This window comes from Drosophila biarmipes, chromosome 2R, assembly GCF_025231255.1.
Source record: "Drosophila biarmipes strain raj3 chromosome 2R, RU_DBia_V1.1, whole genome shotgun sequence".
NCBI lineage: Eukaryota > Metazoa > Arthropoda > Insecta > Diptera > Drosophilidae > Drosophila > Drosophila biarmipes.
In genome coordinates, this window is record NC_066615.1 from 22063382 (window position 1) to 22078125 (window position 14744).

A 14744-nucleotide genomic window follows, 5' to 3' on the forward strand; every position below is an offset into this window, starting at 1 on the left:
CTGATAAACAACGTCATAATCTACGGGCGTTAGTTCAATCAATTTAAATCATCACTGTCAGCTGTCAGGTGCGTTTAAGCCCCTTCTAAAGATGCTCCTTCTGTTTCGAGCCGATATCATTTACCCATTTGACAAAATAATAATCGCGTGTGGCTCTCTCTTGACTTCCCCTGCATTATCATTATTATTATTGGTACTCGTCTGCATGTCTGGAATTTAATTTTTTCTGGCATTTACAAAACACTTCAACCCGTTTTGACAAGAGCCGGCGATGACAGCAATTACCATACGATTTGCATGACGTTTATGTTTATTTTCGCTTTGTATTCTCCTCCTCGGCTGTCGTGGGTATTTTGCCCCGGCCATTGTGTTCTTTTGGCCCCAGTCGAAATGGGAAATAAAAAGAACGAACCTGCAAGTGCTCAGGTTGATTTCGCTTTTGACAGCTGCCTGACTCACTCGGCTGGTCGCATTTTCGCTGGATTCGCATTTCATTAGCTCGTTATGGACCACCTACGGGCAACGCTGACAGACGACCGACCGAGCCCCCTGCCTCGGCTCCCCGCCCATGGTTTTGGCCATTTGGCAGACCCACAGCGAAGCAATTAAGCCGCCCGGCATCGAAAACAATCCCGACCAATGGGGCAATTTAAGGTATTTACAAAAGCGTAAAAAGGTAAAGAAAACAACTCTGGCTCCTCCCAATCAAAACAAGACGAAAACCACTCGAGGCCCTCTCCGAAATGTCAATCGCCCGAGTTAAAACTTAAGGCCGTATGCGAAAAGGCAGCCTCGCCGAGGAACCAGTCTCTACTACCTGCCTTTACAGTCGAACCAAAGCACAAAGAGCTGAAAAAGTGCTGGGACTTCTATCTGGCCGGGTTATGGTTTATAAAATATTTATTTGCTAAATATTCTATATAACATATTTTATATAAATAAGAAATCTTTAGGTATAGGTACAACCTGTTTAGAATCAGATGGAGGATTAACAGAAGTTTACTTAAAGATTTTTGAGGAATCGATTTTTTATAATGTTGATGTTTGTGACTACTTCTTGGCCTTTGCGTCGGCCACGTCGTCATCATCATCATCGTCGTCGTCGTCCTGTCCCTGGATCTTGAAGTAGCACATGGAGTAGGTCTCCTTGCCGGTGGACACAACTCGCACCCAGTCGCGCAGGCTGTGCTTCTTGAGATAGCGCTTGATCAGGTACTTGAAGTACCTCTTCGAGAAGTGCACACCACTGTGGATGACCAGCGAGGAGTTCTTGACCCGCTCGAAGGTCACCAGGTCGTTCAGCTGGTTGATCTTGTTCTTCACCTTGATGTGGGTCTTCAAATACTTCTCGAAGTCGGCGACGTCCAGAATCAAGTCCTCGGCCACGCAGACGCAGTCGATGACGAAGCGTTGCCAGACCTTCTTTTTGGGCAACCTCTTTCCGCGCAGCACATTCTTCGGGCGCTTGGGCTTCGGTTTGGCCGGGGCAGCAGTCTTCTTGCCAGTAGCTTCAGGAACAGCTTCCGGTTTGGGTGCTAGGACTTCCTGCTCTTCTGGTTTTGGAGGAGGCACTTTCTTGGGCTTTTCGACAGGGGATGCCTTTTTAGGGGCTGGAGCTCCGGCTTTCTTTGCCGAAGGGGCAGGTCTCTTCTTATTGGTCACTGGGACCGAAGGCTCCGAAGTTGCGCCTGACTTCTTGCCGGAAGATTCGGCCGCCTTCTTAGCCGAAGTGGCTGATTTTTCAAGGTTCTTCTTAGCCGTCTCCTTCATGGCCAACTCAAGGTTCTTCAGAGCCACGGCGGGAGCCTTGGCTACTTTCTTCGAAGAAACCACGGGGGCAGAAGACTTCGCAGGAGCTGCGGTCTCTGCAGTGGACACCTTAGCCTGTGCTTTCTTCGGCGGCTTTGCGGCCTTCGATTTGGCCTTGGCGGCGTTCTTTTTTTCGGTCTGCGGCTTCATCTCTGCAGAAAAAATATTGTTACCTTTTTAAGTCATTTTATCTTAGCACCTCTTACTTTATTATCCAAAATAAAATCTGGGAAACCAAGAGCACGTGACTTTCTTTGCGGAAAATTAATTAGGAAAAGGATTAGTGTGGCCAGGTTCATTTAAATCTAGAAGCTGTGTGCCTTTTTTGGCCAGTGTTGCCATCGCTCAATCGATTGTTGTTTGCGTAAAATGCGAACTGCAATTATTCGATTCTCCTTTGGCGGAATATTTGTAAAAACAGGAAAATAAAGAAAAGGAGATTGTGGAGCAGTGTGTCGATGTTGACGCTCTGATTTAACGCTGATTAATTGGCACGAAATTATTATTACCACTTGTCGGCCACGCATCAATTTGGCCTTGTTTGTCGTGTAGCCCCGAGTTCAGGTTCTGCAATTTGTAATTTTTATATTATACCTGCTCCCTGTTAAGCTGGTTTAATATGGGGTTTTGTACTGAAGTGAAATCGATTTAATCTTGAGGACACAGGTTCCAGATAAGTTACTTAAATTGGCCACTATTGGTGGCGTTACATTCTCACGAGTCCCCAGAGACAGCTCACCTCTTCCAGACCCTTGAAAAATTGATTTCCAAAAGCCTGATTAACTCTCATTACTTTCTTTTCGCTTTGTCCGCTAGTCCATTTATTTCCGAGTTGTACAAACATTTAGCTATCGCTTCAATATTTTTTAACCAAAAGGAAATCCCTAAATTGCATAACATATCGCTTGGCAACGAGCGCCATTTATCAAATTCAAATGAAAGAGTTGGCCACCAACTGGGATGTGGGATTTGGGATTGGGGATTGCGGGTAGGCATGGGGATGGGGCTGCCGATGCCACCTCCTATCGGCAGGAAAATAAAAACAAAAAGTGCAAGGCAAAGTGAATTCCCGGGGAGCGTTTAATCAAAATTTACCGGCGAACGCGTTCGCTGACAATGAGAAATTGCAACAAATTCGCGCTACAGCGAAACCGTCTCTCTCCATCTGTCTCTTTCTGCCCCGGTGCAGCCGTCTCTTTCGCCCGCCACTGCCAAGAGCAAACAAGGCTTAAAGGGGGCGGACTGGGGGTGGCGGAGTGTCGATAGCAGCGCAAACAAAGCGCCGCAGAAAGACCAAAGAAATGCGGCGATCACGTATACGCACCCCTGCCCACTGAAACCAAGCCCTCCGCCAACCAACCAACTTTTAATACCCTTGAAGAGGGTGCTACTTCTTTTTTGTTTTCAATTTTTGTAATACATTTTTTGTACTTAGACTATCAGCTAGTGACGAAGAGTCTTCTATGTTGTTTTGATTTTATAATATTTATAAGAAATAAAGCCAATATACATCCACAAATATCTAAGTTATAACCTTAAGTATTATATGGTGTACAATACTTTTAGTTGATGAATTTAAAAGCCTTTTGAAGTTAGTTCTCCGTTTCCTTCTATATTTTTAAGCTCTTAGAAAACGGTATATCAGTAGCTTGAATCAATTTTATTAGGTCCTGTAGGGTCGACAGAGTCCCATAAATTTATAAAATTTATAGGGAACTTAAAAAGTCAGTTCCGAACGACAGAACTCACCTTTCGCCTTCCCATCACTCCATGAAGCTCCTGCTGTTCGGATGCTACTCGATTTCCCTGCCGCCGACTGGATATTGTTTTCTGGCTTTGGTGCTTTTTTCTTGGTTTTGTTTCGGTTGCGGATATGAAAAATGATGCCGAAACAATTTTACAACCAAAAGCGCTCGCAGGCCTAACTCTTTGCATCGTCCTCCTCGCGAATTCGGATGTTCAGATATTCGGTACTCGGAGGCAGGCAAAAGCAAGTGGAGTCGAGCACTCGAAATTGATTGATGGGCCCGGCGATGGCGATGGGAAAACTGCACCGGTGGGCGTGACGCCTCCCCTCGCCCACCCCTGCGAAACCCCTGCCCTACCCCCTCCAAAAGTGGGAGGAATGATCGGCGGAGTCGTGCGGCTTCTGGTCCGAAATCAATCTGGCTAAACGGTAGCAAATGGGCGGATGGAAAGCGGAAAATGGGATTGGCAGCGCGGAGGCGTTTGCGGCCTGGGAGTTTGCCTCGTTATGGATGGCAATGGATGGCCGGGGATATTGATCACCTCGACATCAGGTGGGCAGTGATCGTAGGAGGGTTTTCAGGAGGAGGCAGAGGGGTGTAGCATAGTACAGGGGCGGAAAATGCCTTTGAAATGATCTGATTTATGCCAGGAATTTAGAGTGCGGCAATTACAGTGATCTATGATAAGCCACTTAAGAAAGTAAACAGTTGTTGAAATATAATTATTATAATGTTTGCATTACTCATTCGTTGGGAGACAATTTACCTACCTGTTTAACTACATATTTATAATGAGGATGGTCAGAAGATTGTCTGGGTTCCTACATTTTAATCCAATACATAAATAAGAAACCTACTTCCTAGCTAAAAAGTGATTACAGAGATCAATTCAAATGGACATCAGTATTGTATGTAAAATATCAACAAAAGCCAGTCAAGACCATTCAAATCGATACTCCCCAGCTCTTAACACCTTTTATTGCCATAAATTTGCTGACTTGATCAGGCTAATGAAATGCAAACCGCCAATTGAGATAGAAAATGCGAATCCAGGGCCCAGCAGACAAAGAGTTGCCAGTCTCCAAAGCCACAATATACGACTATAAACTGCTCTAGTTGGCCAAAAGTGGAGAGAAAAAACGATTGCAAGCTGACTCAACCAGGCCGAAATTGGCAATGTGCCAACCGAAATAAACAGTTATTGAGTTGACTGTTTGACACTTCCCGCTGCGATAGGCCAGAAAATGGGAAATGGACCCAGCACCTGGTGGGCGACTGGGACTGCCCATGCCGAGGCGCAGCTCTGTCTCCAGTCGCTCTATTAATTAAATTAAATTTCAATATAAATTCAAATGGGCAAAGCGTGCCCGCTTACGAGTTCTAATTGGGCGAGTGCGAGTCAATTAGACGGCGGGGGCTGGGGAAAGCGGCGGGAAAGCAGCTAGGAAAGCGGAAAAGCCCGCCCATTGTGAGCCAGTAAGTCAGGACTGTCGGGCGGAGAGTGCCCAGTGGGTTGCTGGTGGCGAGACCTAATTGTTTATTTATGGAAAGGCCTGCCTTTCGCAACTCTTTCCCGAACCATTCCTGTGCCCCTGTGCCTCACATTTCATTAATCACGCAAAAGCTTATCGCCTGACCGGCAGTAGGAGCTGCCTTTTCCTCGAAGAGTTTTCCAGTCAAATCGTGGTCATAATTTGTCTGACTTGCTGGAAAGCAATGCGAAAATGCGCCTTGCATGACCAGGCCAAAGCCCAGCCGAAACCCAAACCGAGGCCCAAGCCCCTCATCACAATCATTCCGACTCCGCCCGCTGACCACTTCCGTGCCCGCCTGCATTTCTGTGGCCACCTCAGATTATGTGATGCTTCAATTCTGGACCTGGCCAGGAAAAATAGGGGGTTTTGGGGCACTGGAGGGGGCAGGAATAATACCTCTGGCCTCCTAGTGTGTGAAAATTCTGTGGGAGGCTCTGCAGTGACGGGAACATTCCTTTCGGCCAGACTGCATGAAGGTGTTAAGCTACCAATGAGGAACGGTCGTAAAAACTGTGGTAACTTAGCCCCAGGGAGCCATAGATACTACACTTTTTAATACTAATTACCAATAAATATATTTAGAATTTATTAATATTCCTATTTATTTTAATAAACAATTAAATTACGATTGGTGAAGTTATGAATACTAAACCTAAATAAAAAACGTATATTCTTTGAAACTCATTATTGAACACTCATTGAAAAAGTAATTTGAAATGTAAGGTTAAATATCATTATAATAATAATAATATTAATAAACTTTTATTAAGTGATCTTTAATGTTAAATTTAAACATAACAGAGACATTCTACAAAGCGGTTGAAGATGAATATTTCTTCATCACTTTAAGTTTAAGTTTTTCAGCTGCCCTAGAAAGGCCTCCTTCGATACTGTCTGAAATTGTCCTGTTTTGTTTAGGGCCCATTACAATCACTTAGCCCGATAGTGGCCCCGGTCACATTGAGCTCTGCCCTCGCCCACTCTCTAAATTAAGATACTATCAGATCTGCCAGTCGTAACTTATGTCATTTATGTCCACGATATCTCGGACCCACCCACGCTGGGCCTGTGCCCTCTCCGCTTGGAGAGCATGGAGATTGCCCCGGGAACTGGCTGGCCAGAAAAAGAAGAGCGCAGTCACCAGACAACCTGGCAGACACTGGGCTCCTTTTCGGCCATATTAGCAAGGCAAATTTCCCAAAAGGCGCAGGCAGAGCTCTCGAACGGGCGGGGCGATGCGCCAACAAGTATGCAATACAATCTTGAAACTCGAATAACGGAAATAAAAATTATGAGCCCGGAATATTTTAGCGCTGGCAATTTGCATAAGAAAACCGTTACGAGGGCCAAGGAACTCCGGCCGGAGAAGTGGCCACAAGATTGGACGCTTTTCTGGGGACTTTGGGTGGTGGGGGCTTCTGGGGCCTCGGAGCACGTGCCTAGTAGGCCACTCCCCCGAACGGCCGTGCAGTTTATTGTTGTTTGGGCGTTGTAATTGATAAGTTAATTTACATTTTTATTGAATGGCCCAGGCAATTGTTGTGACTTGTCGTTGTGCTCTTTGTCACGAAGGTCAGGGCGCTTTGCATATTTCCCAGCCGCCCACGCAGGCCCCGTGCTCCCCATTTTCCCCCCGGTTCTCCCTGGCTCTCCCCCACTTTCCCCATTTTCATGCATAACGAAATAAAAATGTTTTATATGTCTTGGTCGTCTGTGGCTCGGGTGAGTTAATAAAACGAATTTGTGGTTTATGTTCCTAGCAAGTCGGCCGTGTTTGATGCTCAATTGGGTGGAAAGTCTGGGCCAAATCCGAGAGGAACAATTGATAAATTTGCACAAACGAATAAATGTGTTGTGGTTAGTCATAAATCGAACACAGCTGCTGTGAGATTCTAAAAATTAAATGAGTTAAATTAAGTGATCAATACGGCACACAATCGGAGAAACTGCATGTTTTTCATTTCTACTTTCCATTGAGTGCATACAAAAAAAGAAATTAAGAAATTTCTATTCTTAAATCCAAGAACATGTTTCCATTTAGCAGTTGTGTTGGGGCTTGCAATTAAAGTTATGACATAGAAAATTAAACATCGATGTATTGATAAGAAACTAAATGCACTGCACATTGTACATGCTCATACATCTTAATATAAATTTTAATTTCCCACGGAAAATTTATTGTGTTTAGTTTCTGCCATTGAAATATGTAAATTTGGTATTGAACAATGGTATTTTTTTGTATCTTATAAGTGTTTGGCATTATCAAGCGTAAAATGATTTTCAGTTAAATTCCCCGCGATGTCCCAATTGCTCTGGTGTTAAGCCCTCCCCATAAAATTGTTATTAATTTAAATATTCACTCTCGTTGAAAAGGAAACTTTCAGTTTGCAATGCTTTCCCGCTGGATGTTTGATTGTTTTTGCGCAATGCTTTTTCGCTGGGTCGAGTGCTTCTGCAAAGAACCGAGAATGCATATCCATTTCGTGTTCCATCGCCCAGTCGTGCATGAAAAGTTAACGAGAATTGATGTTCCATGTATCGCCAAGGCAAAACAAAGCATAAATTTCTCTGAAGTCGCCCGTTGCCAGTTTTACATGCAGTTGCAGCAGCAAATGCCGTTGCTGCCGCCGCTGTGATGTTGCTGCTGCTCCTGTGGTGTTGCTGCTGCTCCTGCCAACTTGCGACGAATGCAGCTCTGTCGATATCGCACTGCCACCAAGTACATTGTCCAAATACACACACTGGCAGTCGGCGAAGGTCCCCGATATGTCCCCCTATAGGGCCCCTCTATACGTCCCCATCCCATCGAAAGCCCCTGCATTTGTTGTTTTCTCTGGCCGACGCGACGTTGCATAAATTTTCGGCCAACGAATTCAATTTGCGTAACGCATGCGGATGGGTCCCGAAATGGAAACGGGTTGGGAATGGATGGGGACGGCTATTGGGTTTTGGATAGGGTCGGAGGGAACGGTCCCGGACTGCTTGGCCGAATTTACGCGTGCGACTCCATAGATTTCGGTTGTTGAAATTCCCTCTGAAAAAGGATTTTCATATTTTATTCTACTTCGAAACAATACTTTAAGCAATAGTGTAAGACAAGATAAAAAACTTCATTCGGTTGTTGAGAAGCCCTCTGAAAAAACGTTTTCCATATTTTGTTTTACTTAGAAGCACTACTTTAAGCAATATTGTAAAACGAGATAAAAAATCTTAATTCTGTGCCCTTATTTCAGAATTTCTAATTCAAATTATGTAACGCAGATATAATATTATTTATTAATCCTATGGTAACAAACATGATATAATTTATAGTTGTGAGGATCTTTTGCATAAAGTAGGGCGTCATACCGCCTGGATGAACCACACTTGATGCACTAGTAACGATGACAACTCTGGTTGAAATAGGTTAAGTATCTCCCTATGCTTTGCAACAATTTTGCTAAAATCTAGTCCAAATAAAATAATTTTTCGAACAAATTTAGGTGCATTAGGAATTTTAAAGCAATACCCGCACCCTGTGCAGGGTTGCCATGCCGCTCGGATGAACCCCAGCTGAAGCACACGTCACGCTGACAACTCTGGTCACGGGCCCAATCAGTGTCGCGTCTAATCCGGCTCCCTGCCCCTGAATCCCCGTTCCAGCCGGTCCAAAACCAAAACCAGAGCCAAAGCCGAGACCCATGGCTGCATGCAAATCACCTCGTTGACTTGTGGCCACTGTGGGTGGGCAAACTGCCGCCAGGAGACTTAGACGTGTGGATCGCCGGGCCCCTGTCTCCTCTGATTTGAGTTGATGAATTGCAGTTTTCAGCCGGCGACGGCAAAATGCGAAATGCAAAAGCGAGCTGCGGCCCCTTCTATTGGCACACGAGCCGGGTTCGCAGCTCCGAGGAGTGGGTTAGTCTAGTCCCCAATCTGGAGATACAGCCCGCACAGAGATAATCGCTCTTGAGCTGATTACGTGGACAATGGACCGACAGGGCAGGGCGAAAGGAGAGCTCTTCAGCACAGCTGAGTGGGTCTGAGCCCAGGAGAAGATGGCCCCTAGGATGTGCTCAGCCACATGTGGAATTGCTACTTGCGGTGACACCAAAATGTGGCTCCATTTCGGTCGTTGTCTGTTTGAAACAGCCGGGAACAGAACTTTTTCTCAGTGCCATTCCCCCTAAAAGGGATGAAATACGTCCATATAAAGTGTCAAAATCACGAAAAATCCCATGTACACATGACAAGCGCCAGTCATCGGCCTTCACCAAGTCGATTATTCATAAATCTGGCCCTTCATCAATTTACACTAAATTGAACCCGATACTTGTCCGACTCATTTCCATAATTTGGCATCAACAATTTATGCCATGTTCTCGTATTCCTGGGCCCGAACTGCAACTGTGCGGCCAAACAAAAGCTGCAAAACCCAATTAAATTCCAATCAGCCAGCGGCTCGGCCGCCTCAATTAGTCGCTGCAGCCCAAAATGGCAGTGGCCAACAGATTCGGATACAGAATCGGAACGAGAATCAGTATCTGCAGAGGCAGATGTATCTGTATCTGTATCTGTATCTGTATCTGCATCTGTATCGGTGGCAGCGGCCGTGGCTGCGTCAATTGAGCGCTAACAAAGATAAATGGCTGAAGCCACAAAATTGATTTGGTTGACAGATGAATTGTGGAGCCCGCCTTTCCCCCTTCGCAGCCCCTCTGGAACCCCTTCCCCCGCTGGATGTCAAATCTGCAACTGCAGCAATAAGTGCAACACGATCTGCAACTGTTGCCGGTCAATGGGAATAAAATCAAAAGCATATTTCTCAATCATTCATTTGAATGGTGGAAAATATTTCGAAATAAAACGGCAAATACAAAAAGGGGGGCGTTGGCCGTGCAGGGGCGTGGCTGCATCATCGGAATATCGAATGAAGCACTTAAATGCGTTTTCAGCCGCCTCACAGGCCTCAATGCTGACCGGTTGCACTGTCAAATGCAATTACGCATACGCCATGGCAGCCCGCTGCCATCGCTGAGAATGAAAGGGGAGTGGGGGTGGGAAATCGAGGGGAAAAGCGGGGAAATCGGGGATCACGGAGGGAAACAGCGGCGAACGCTACTGCCAATTGACACTTTGACGCATAAATCAACTTTATTGTTTATTGATTTTTATGTTTGCCCGGCGTGTTTTTGTGTCATTTTATTAAATCTTTGTCTCCACAATCTCGGAACTCGCCTCCGTTCGCCTGCCCCTCCGCGTCCCACTTCTGTTTGGCTGTTATTTATTTGAATTTATGCGATTTAAATGAAATTGGTCCATTGTTTGCCTCCGTGTTGGGCATCACTCAATGCAGTCAATGCATCAATACGCCGGAGCCATGGACGTGTTCAACAATTCATAAATCGATTAAAGATGCTTTATTTTTCTGTTTTTGCGCACTGCACAATAAAGCGAGAAATGTGGGCCAGGCAATAAATATGGAAGGTTCTGCCTGGTTATCCCATGGTCGGTTATGGGTCGTTAGTAAAACCTCTGAAAAAATATTAACATTATTTTGAAGTTACTTATTCTAAAAAGATATCATAACATCTAGATTCTATTACTAAAAAAAAATATATATTTTGTACATTATTTTTATAACAGAATATTGACAAAAGTTACTCTAAAGTATTGGATATGATGTCTTAAAAATCGCATTATAGGTACTGATCCCAAGATACAATGTACGTTTTAGGTTTTTTATTCTGATCGGTATTTTGTATTTGGTTTTTTTCTAAAATTTTAAAATCTTTTAATTTTTAGAAAAAATCTTAAATAATAAAAGATATAGTTAAGTTTGTTAATAAAAATAATAAAACTCTTAAAACTATCCAATCATAGTTTAACCGATTTGACTTCTGACATAACCAAACCTAACTTTAGGTAGTTCCTATTAAAATCGGAAAATTCAGTATGATAATCTTCTCCGCCTCCTCCGATGACGAATGTCATTCGGTTATTCAATCAAAGCTCAACTGAAACGAATTCATGAGCCCGGCCAAAAGTCAACCGGAAAAGCTTTTGAAATATAATGGGAATTCCGCAGAAACTTCTGCGCAACGCAACTGTCAATGGCGAAAACTTAGTCCTGCCGAAAAACAGATACGGGGGATATAGTTCCGGGGTGTGGGAAGCAGGGGATCCACAGACCTAGACTCGACTGCCTTCCAAATTAAAATTTAAATGAGCTGCCGGCAGTGCCGCTTCTATTCCAGTCCCCTCCTGCTGTTTTTCCGGGCTCCCTCGCCAACCCATCTCTGCATATTGACACGTGACAAAGTTGAGATGCCAATAAAATATAAAAAAAACAGGGCTCCCGCCTTCGGCAATAGAATCGAATGACCTGCCCCTTCCTTTGGCGAAACCACCCAGCGATTTCCCAAACTGAAGGCGTAAAATGTTCGAAACAATTTCAATAACCGTTCCGAGTGTCGGGGAGGGGTTCCAAAAAGTGCTGGCGGAAAAGCTAATAGAAGATGCTGCCGGAGCTGTCTGATGAGCGCCGAGTAAAATACTGAATTTAATTGAAAAAACGCCTGGCGATGAAATCGATTTTGTTTTGTTTCTGTTGGAATATTGGTCCTCGCTCGAGTTCTATTTGTAAACAGCCAGGGTAATTGAAAATGCCGCAGGGTTAAATAATGAATTGTGTTTTTCTATCTATGATTTAAATGGAAACTCGGGGGAACAAACTGGGCTGGCCAAGGATAAAGTTTTCAATCGAGCGAAACTATCTCGAAATCCCGGCTTTTCCTGGGGAAATCTGATGTGCTAATATGACACGGCAACGCAGCTTTTCCGAAACCGGAAAATATACTCCGCTTTCCACCCGGCAAGCTAGGAAACTAGTGGTTCCGCTCGCATGTTTCGGTTTTAATCTGCGACGGAGAGCATTAACTTTCCATCGCACACGGCACAGCACGTAAATTGCTTCACTTCGAGCTTCAGATGGCCCGAGGTCAGGACGATGATGTTGCAACCGGGAGACTCTTCCGCCTCCCTCTCAATGCCTTCCCTCTGACAGGGGCTTAGGGTCCGTTTTCCGGGCGACATTTTATGAGCATTTTCCAAACCGAACGGAGAGGAGCCGGCTAACATGCTGGACATGTCAGCGACGCATATTGAGGCTGGCTGTGAGCCACTTAGGACATCGGGTGGAAGTTTAACGCCATTTGATGACAGGGCACAAAGTCGGGGCAGCATGATTGGGGCACAAAAGTGGAATTTAAGGAGATCCCGACAAGAGGATGGCTGGATTTGCCATTCAGAAGGGGATGCAGGTCTACCAAATATTTGAAAGGAAAAGATCATCCTTGGGAACCACTGTATAACAAACTATTGTAAGTAATACAAACATAAGTTTAGGTAAATAAATCGAAGTATTTTAAGCACTTCTCTTGACCAAAACTTCTCTTAATTTACTGTTTTTTAAATTCTATTATATTTTTTAAGAAAACGCTCTGAAAAGCAACCTAGTTCCACTCCCAAGCCAGACAGCAAGAGGTTGTTAAGCTGGAAGATGGACTTCTGAGCTCATTTACTTTGCACTCGCTTAACTTGCTGACCAGCTCGGCACCTCAATAAAACAATTTAAAAGTCATCGTGGTCAGCGCTTGCAGAAGACCCCTGAAACAATTCATCGCCCCACACTAGATTTCCTCCTGGCCAAGTGAGCTGTCAGTATATCCATTTATTTTGTTGCACATTAGCTGCAGTCTGCAGATAGAGAGCTCCCGACTTTCCAGCTGAAGAATTGGCCAAGAAGCCAGACACATGTGGCCCCACCGGCGGTCACAATGGCCAAATTAAGAGCTCTCCTCGGCTCTCCTTTATACATATGTTTAAAATTCCAATTTTCTTTCCTTTTTTGGAAGACGTCGGCATATTTTTGCAGCAAATTGGGCAATCAAAAAGTTTGGCCAACAGGTGCATTGAAGAGAAAAGACAGGTTTAAAAATCCGGACAATGCATGCTCGAGTGATTGAATGATGGTAAATGAAATTAAGCCACCTAAGATTAAGGCACTTTTACTGTATTTTCATCTCGGAGCTATGAATATCTGATGGATGCAGTCACCTGTGCCAGCTGAAATAGAGCCAAAAGTGCGAAAAGGAAGCCGTAAGTAATTTCGCACTTATTTCAGATGCTGTTTTTGCCAAAGTTGGGCAACTAGAAGAGCGCGCCAAATGGCCTCCGTAACTCAGTTGGGCTCAGCTCGCCCGGAAAGGCGCTAAAAAACACATTAAAATTAATTATGGGAAACACTCGACGCCATTTGCCAGATTCGGTGAGCAGGGGCTGCTGCAGGACCATCATCTTTTTTGGAGCCGCGCTTTTTGGCAACTAAAACGAGATGAATCCATATGTGCGCAGGGTGAGCTCTTTTTCTGCTTTTCCTGCCCGGCTTTTCCTAACATCCCTTTCCGGAAAAAAGAGTCCCCTTTTTCTCACTTCAAAGTTAATTATGTTGACATAGTCAGTTTCCGTAATTTCTTTCTTTGCAACCCTTTTATTAAAATGAGGGGCGGTTGCACTGTGAGCTCTCCTGTATTTTTTTGTATTTCTGCGGCAGCCACGCCCCCTCCCCGGGCGGCCAACCCCTGCCCCCGCCCTGGCCCGCAGTTATTAAGAATTCATGCCACACCCAAAGTTCCACAAAGACGCCCAAGGGTGGGGGGAAAATGGATGGGAAGCGATGGGTTGGGGTCCTCCAGATCGGACGACTGCCAAGTTACTCAAATTAATTAAGTTTCGCCTTTGCCAACATCGAGCATACGCCCCATTGCGCGACCGCCCACAATCAAGCCCACCTAGCACCCCAATTTCCCATTTCCCAGCCCCCCTCGCTGCAGGGTCTGCGGAGCTTTTACATTTTTCAAGTGACATTCGCCAGACATTTTGCTCCATGTCTCATATTTTCTAACCGCAGTTGGCTTCAGCTGCAGCAGCGCCCCCTGCCGGCCGGGGGAGCCACTTTCAGCGGAGAGTGTGTGGGTGGCCTTTTTAAAATTTAAAATTAATTGCTTTGGCGCAGTTTTAATTATTAAAAAACTATTGATGGCACGGAAGTTGCACTTACAACGAAAAAAGAGGAAACCTTAAAAACACTGAACAGCGGACGAACTTTTCCACTTGGCACCGCCCTCCTCTCAAAAGTTGAGACTTTAAAAAGCTTTTTCGAAGTTAACCATCAACTGATGTATCGCCCAAAGAGCGATGGAGTGGTACGGTCCAACCATTGTAAATACAATTACCGACTTATATAATTATATTTAATTAATGACAATGCCTTACAAAACTGGAAATATGTATCAATCATTACCTGATCAAAGTAAATATATTATTTATTTTTTTGTTTCGTATTTTTAATACTCTTACAAATATTTAAATTGTTCGTTATGTAAACATGAATGTTATGTTACTACTTTTCTATCTTTTGAAAACAGAAGAGAACGATCTCAGTACCTGAATTAGGTTATACTACGTTTTCCAACACTGTATATATATGTATAATGATATTTATTTGTTGATAAATAATATAGTAAAATATTATTTATAAAATAAAAATTTAAAACATCCCAGTATAAAAAAATTTCGTCATAATAAGAATAAGGTGCCCATTTATTTCATC

The 14744-nt window shown here is 44.3% G+C and overlaps 1 protein-coding gene across 1 annotated transcript; it reads right to left on the minus strand.

The window, feature by feature from the left end:
• Nucleotides 1-976: 976 nt before the first annotated feature.
• On the minus strand, nucleotides 977-2122 carry LOC108022270 (60S ribosomal protein L22). Its single transcript, XM_017091128.3, has 2 exons — nucleotides 2016-2122; nucleotides 977-1961 (listed from the first exon to the last, which is right to left on the minus strand). Exon 2 carries the CDS (start codon nucleotides 1957-1959, stop codon nucleotides 1051-1053), a length of 909 nt encoding a protein of 302 aa, XP_016946617.1. The 5' UTR covers nucleotides 1960-1961; nucleotides 2016-2122; the 3' UTR covers nucleotides 977-1050.
• Between the last annotated feature and the right edge of the window lie 12622 nt (nucleotides 2123-14744).

Excerpts from the sequence above, each read along its gene's own strand:
- LOC108022270 (XM_017091128.3), bottom strand. The coding sequence starts at position 1,959 with ATGAAGCCGCAGACCGAAAAAAAGAACGCCGCCAAGGCCAAATCGAAG.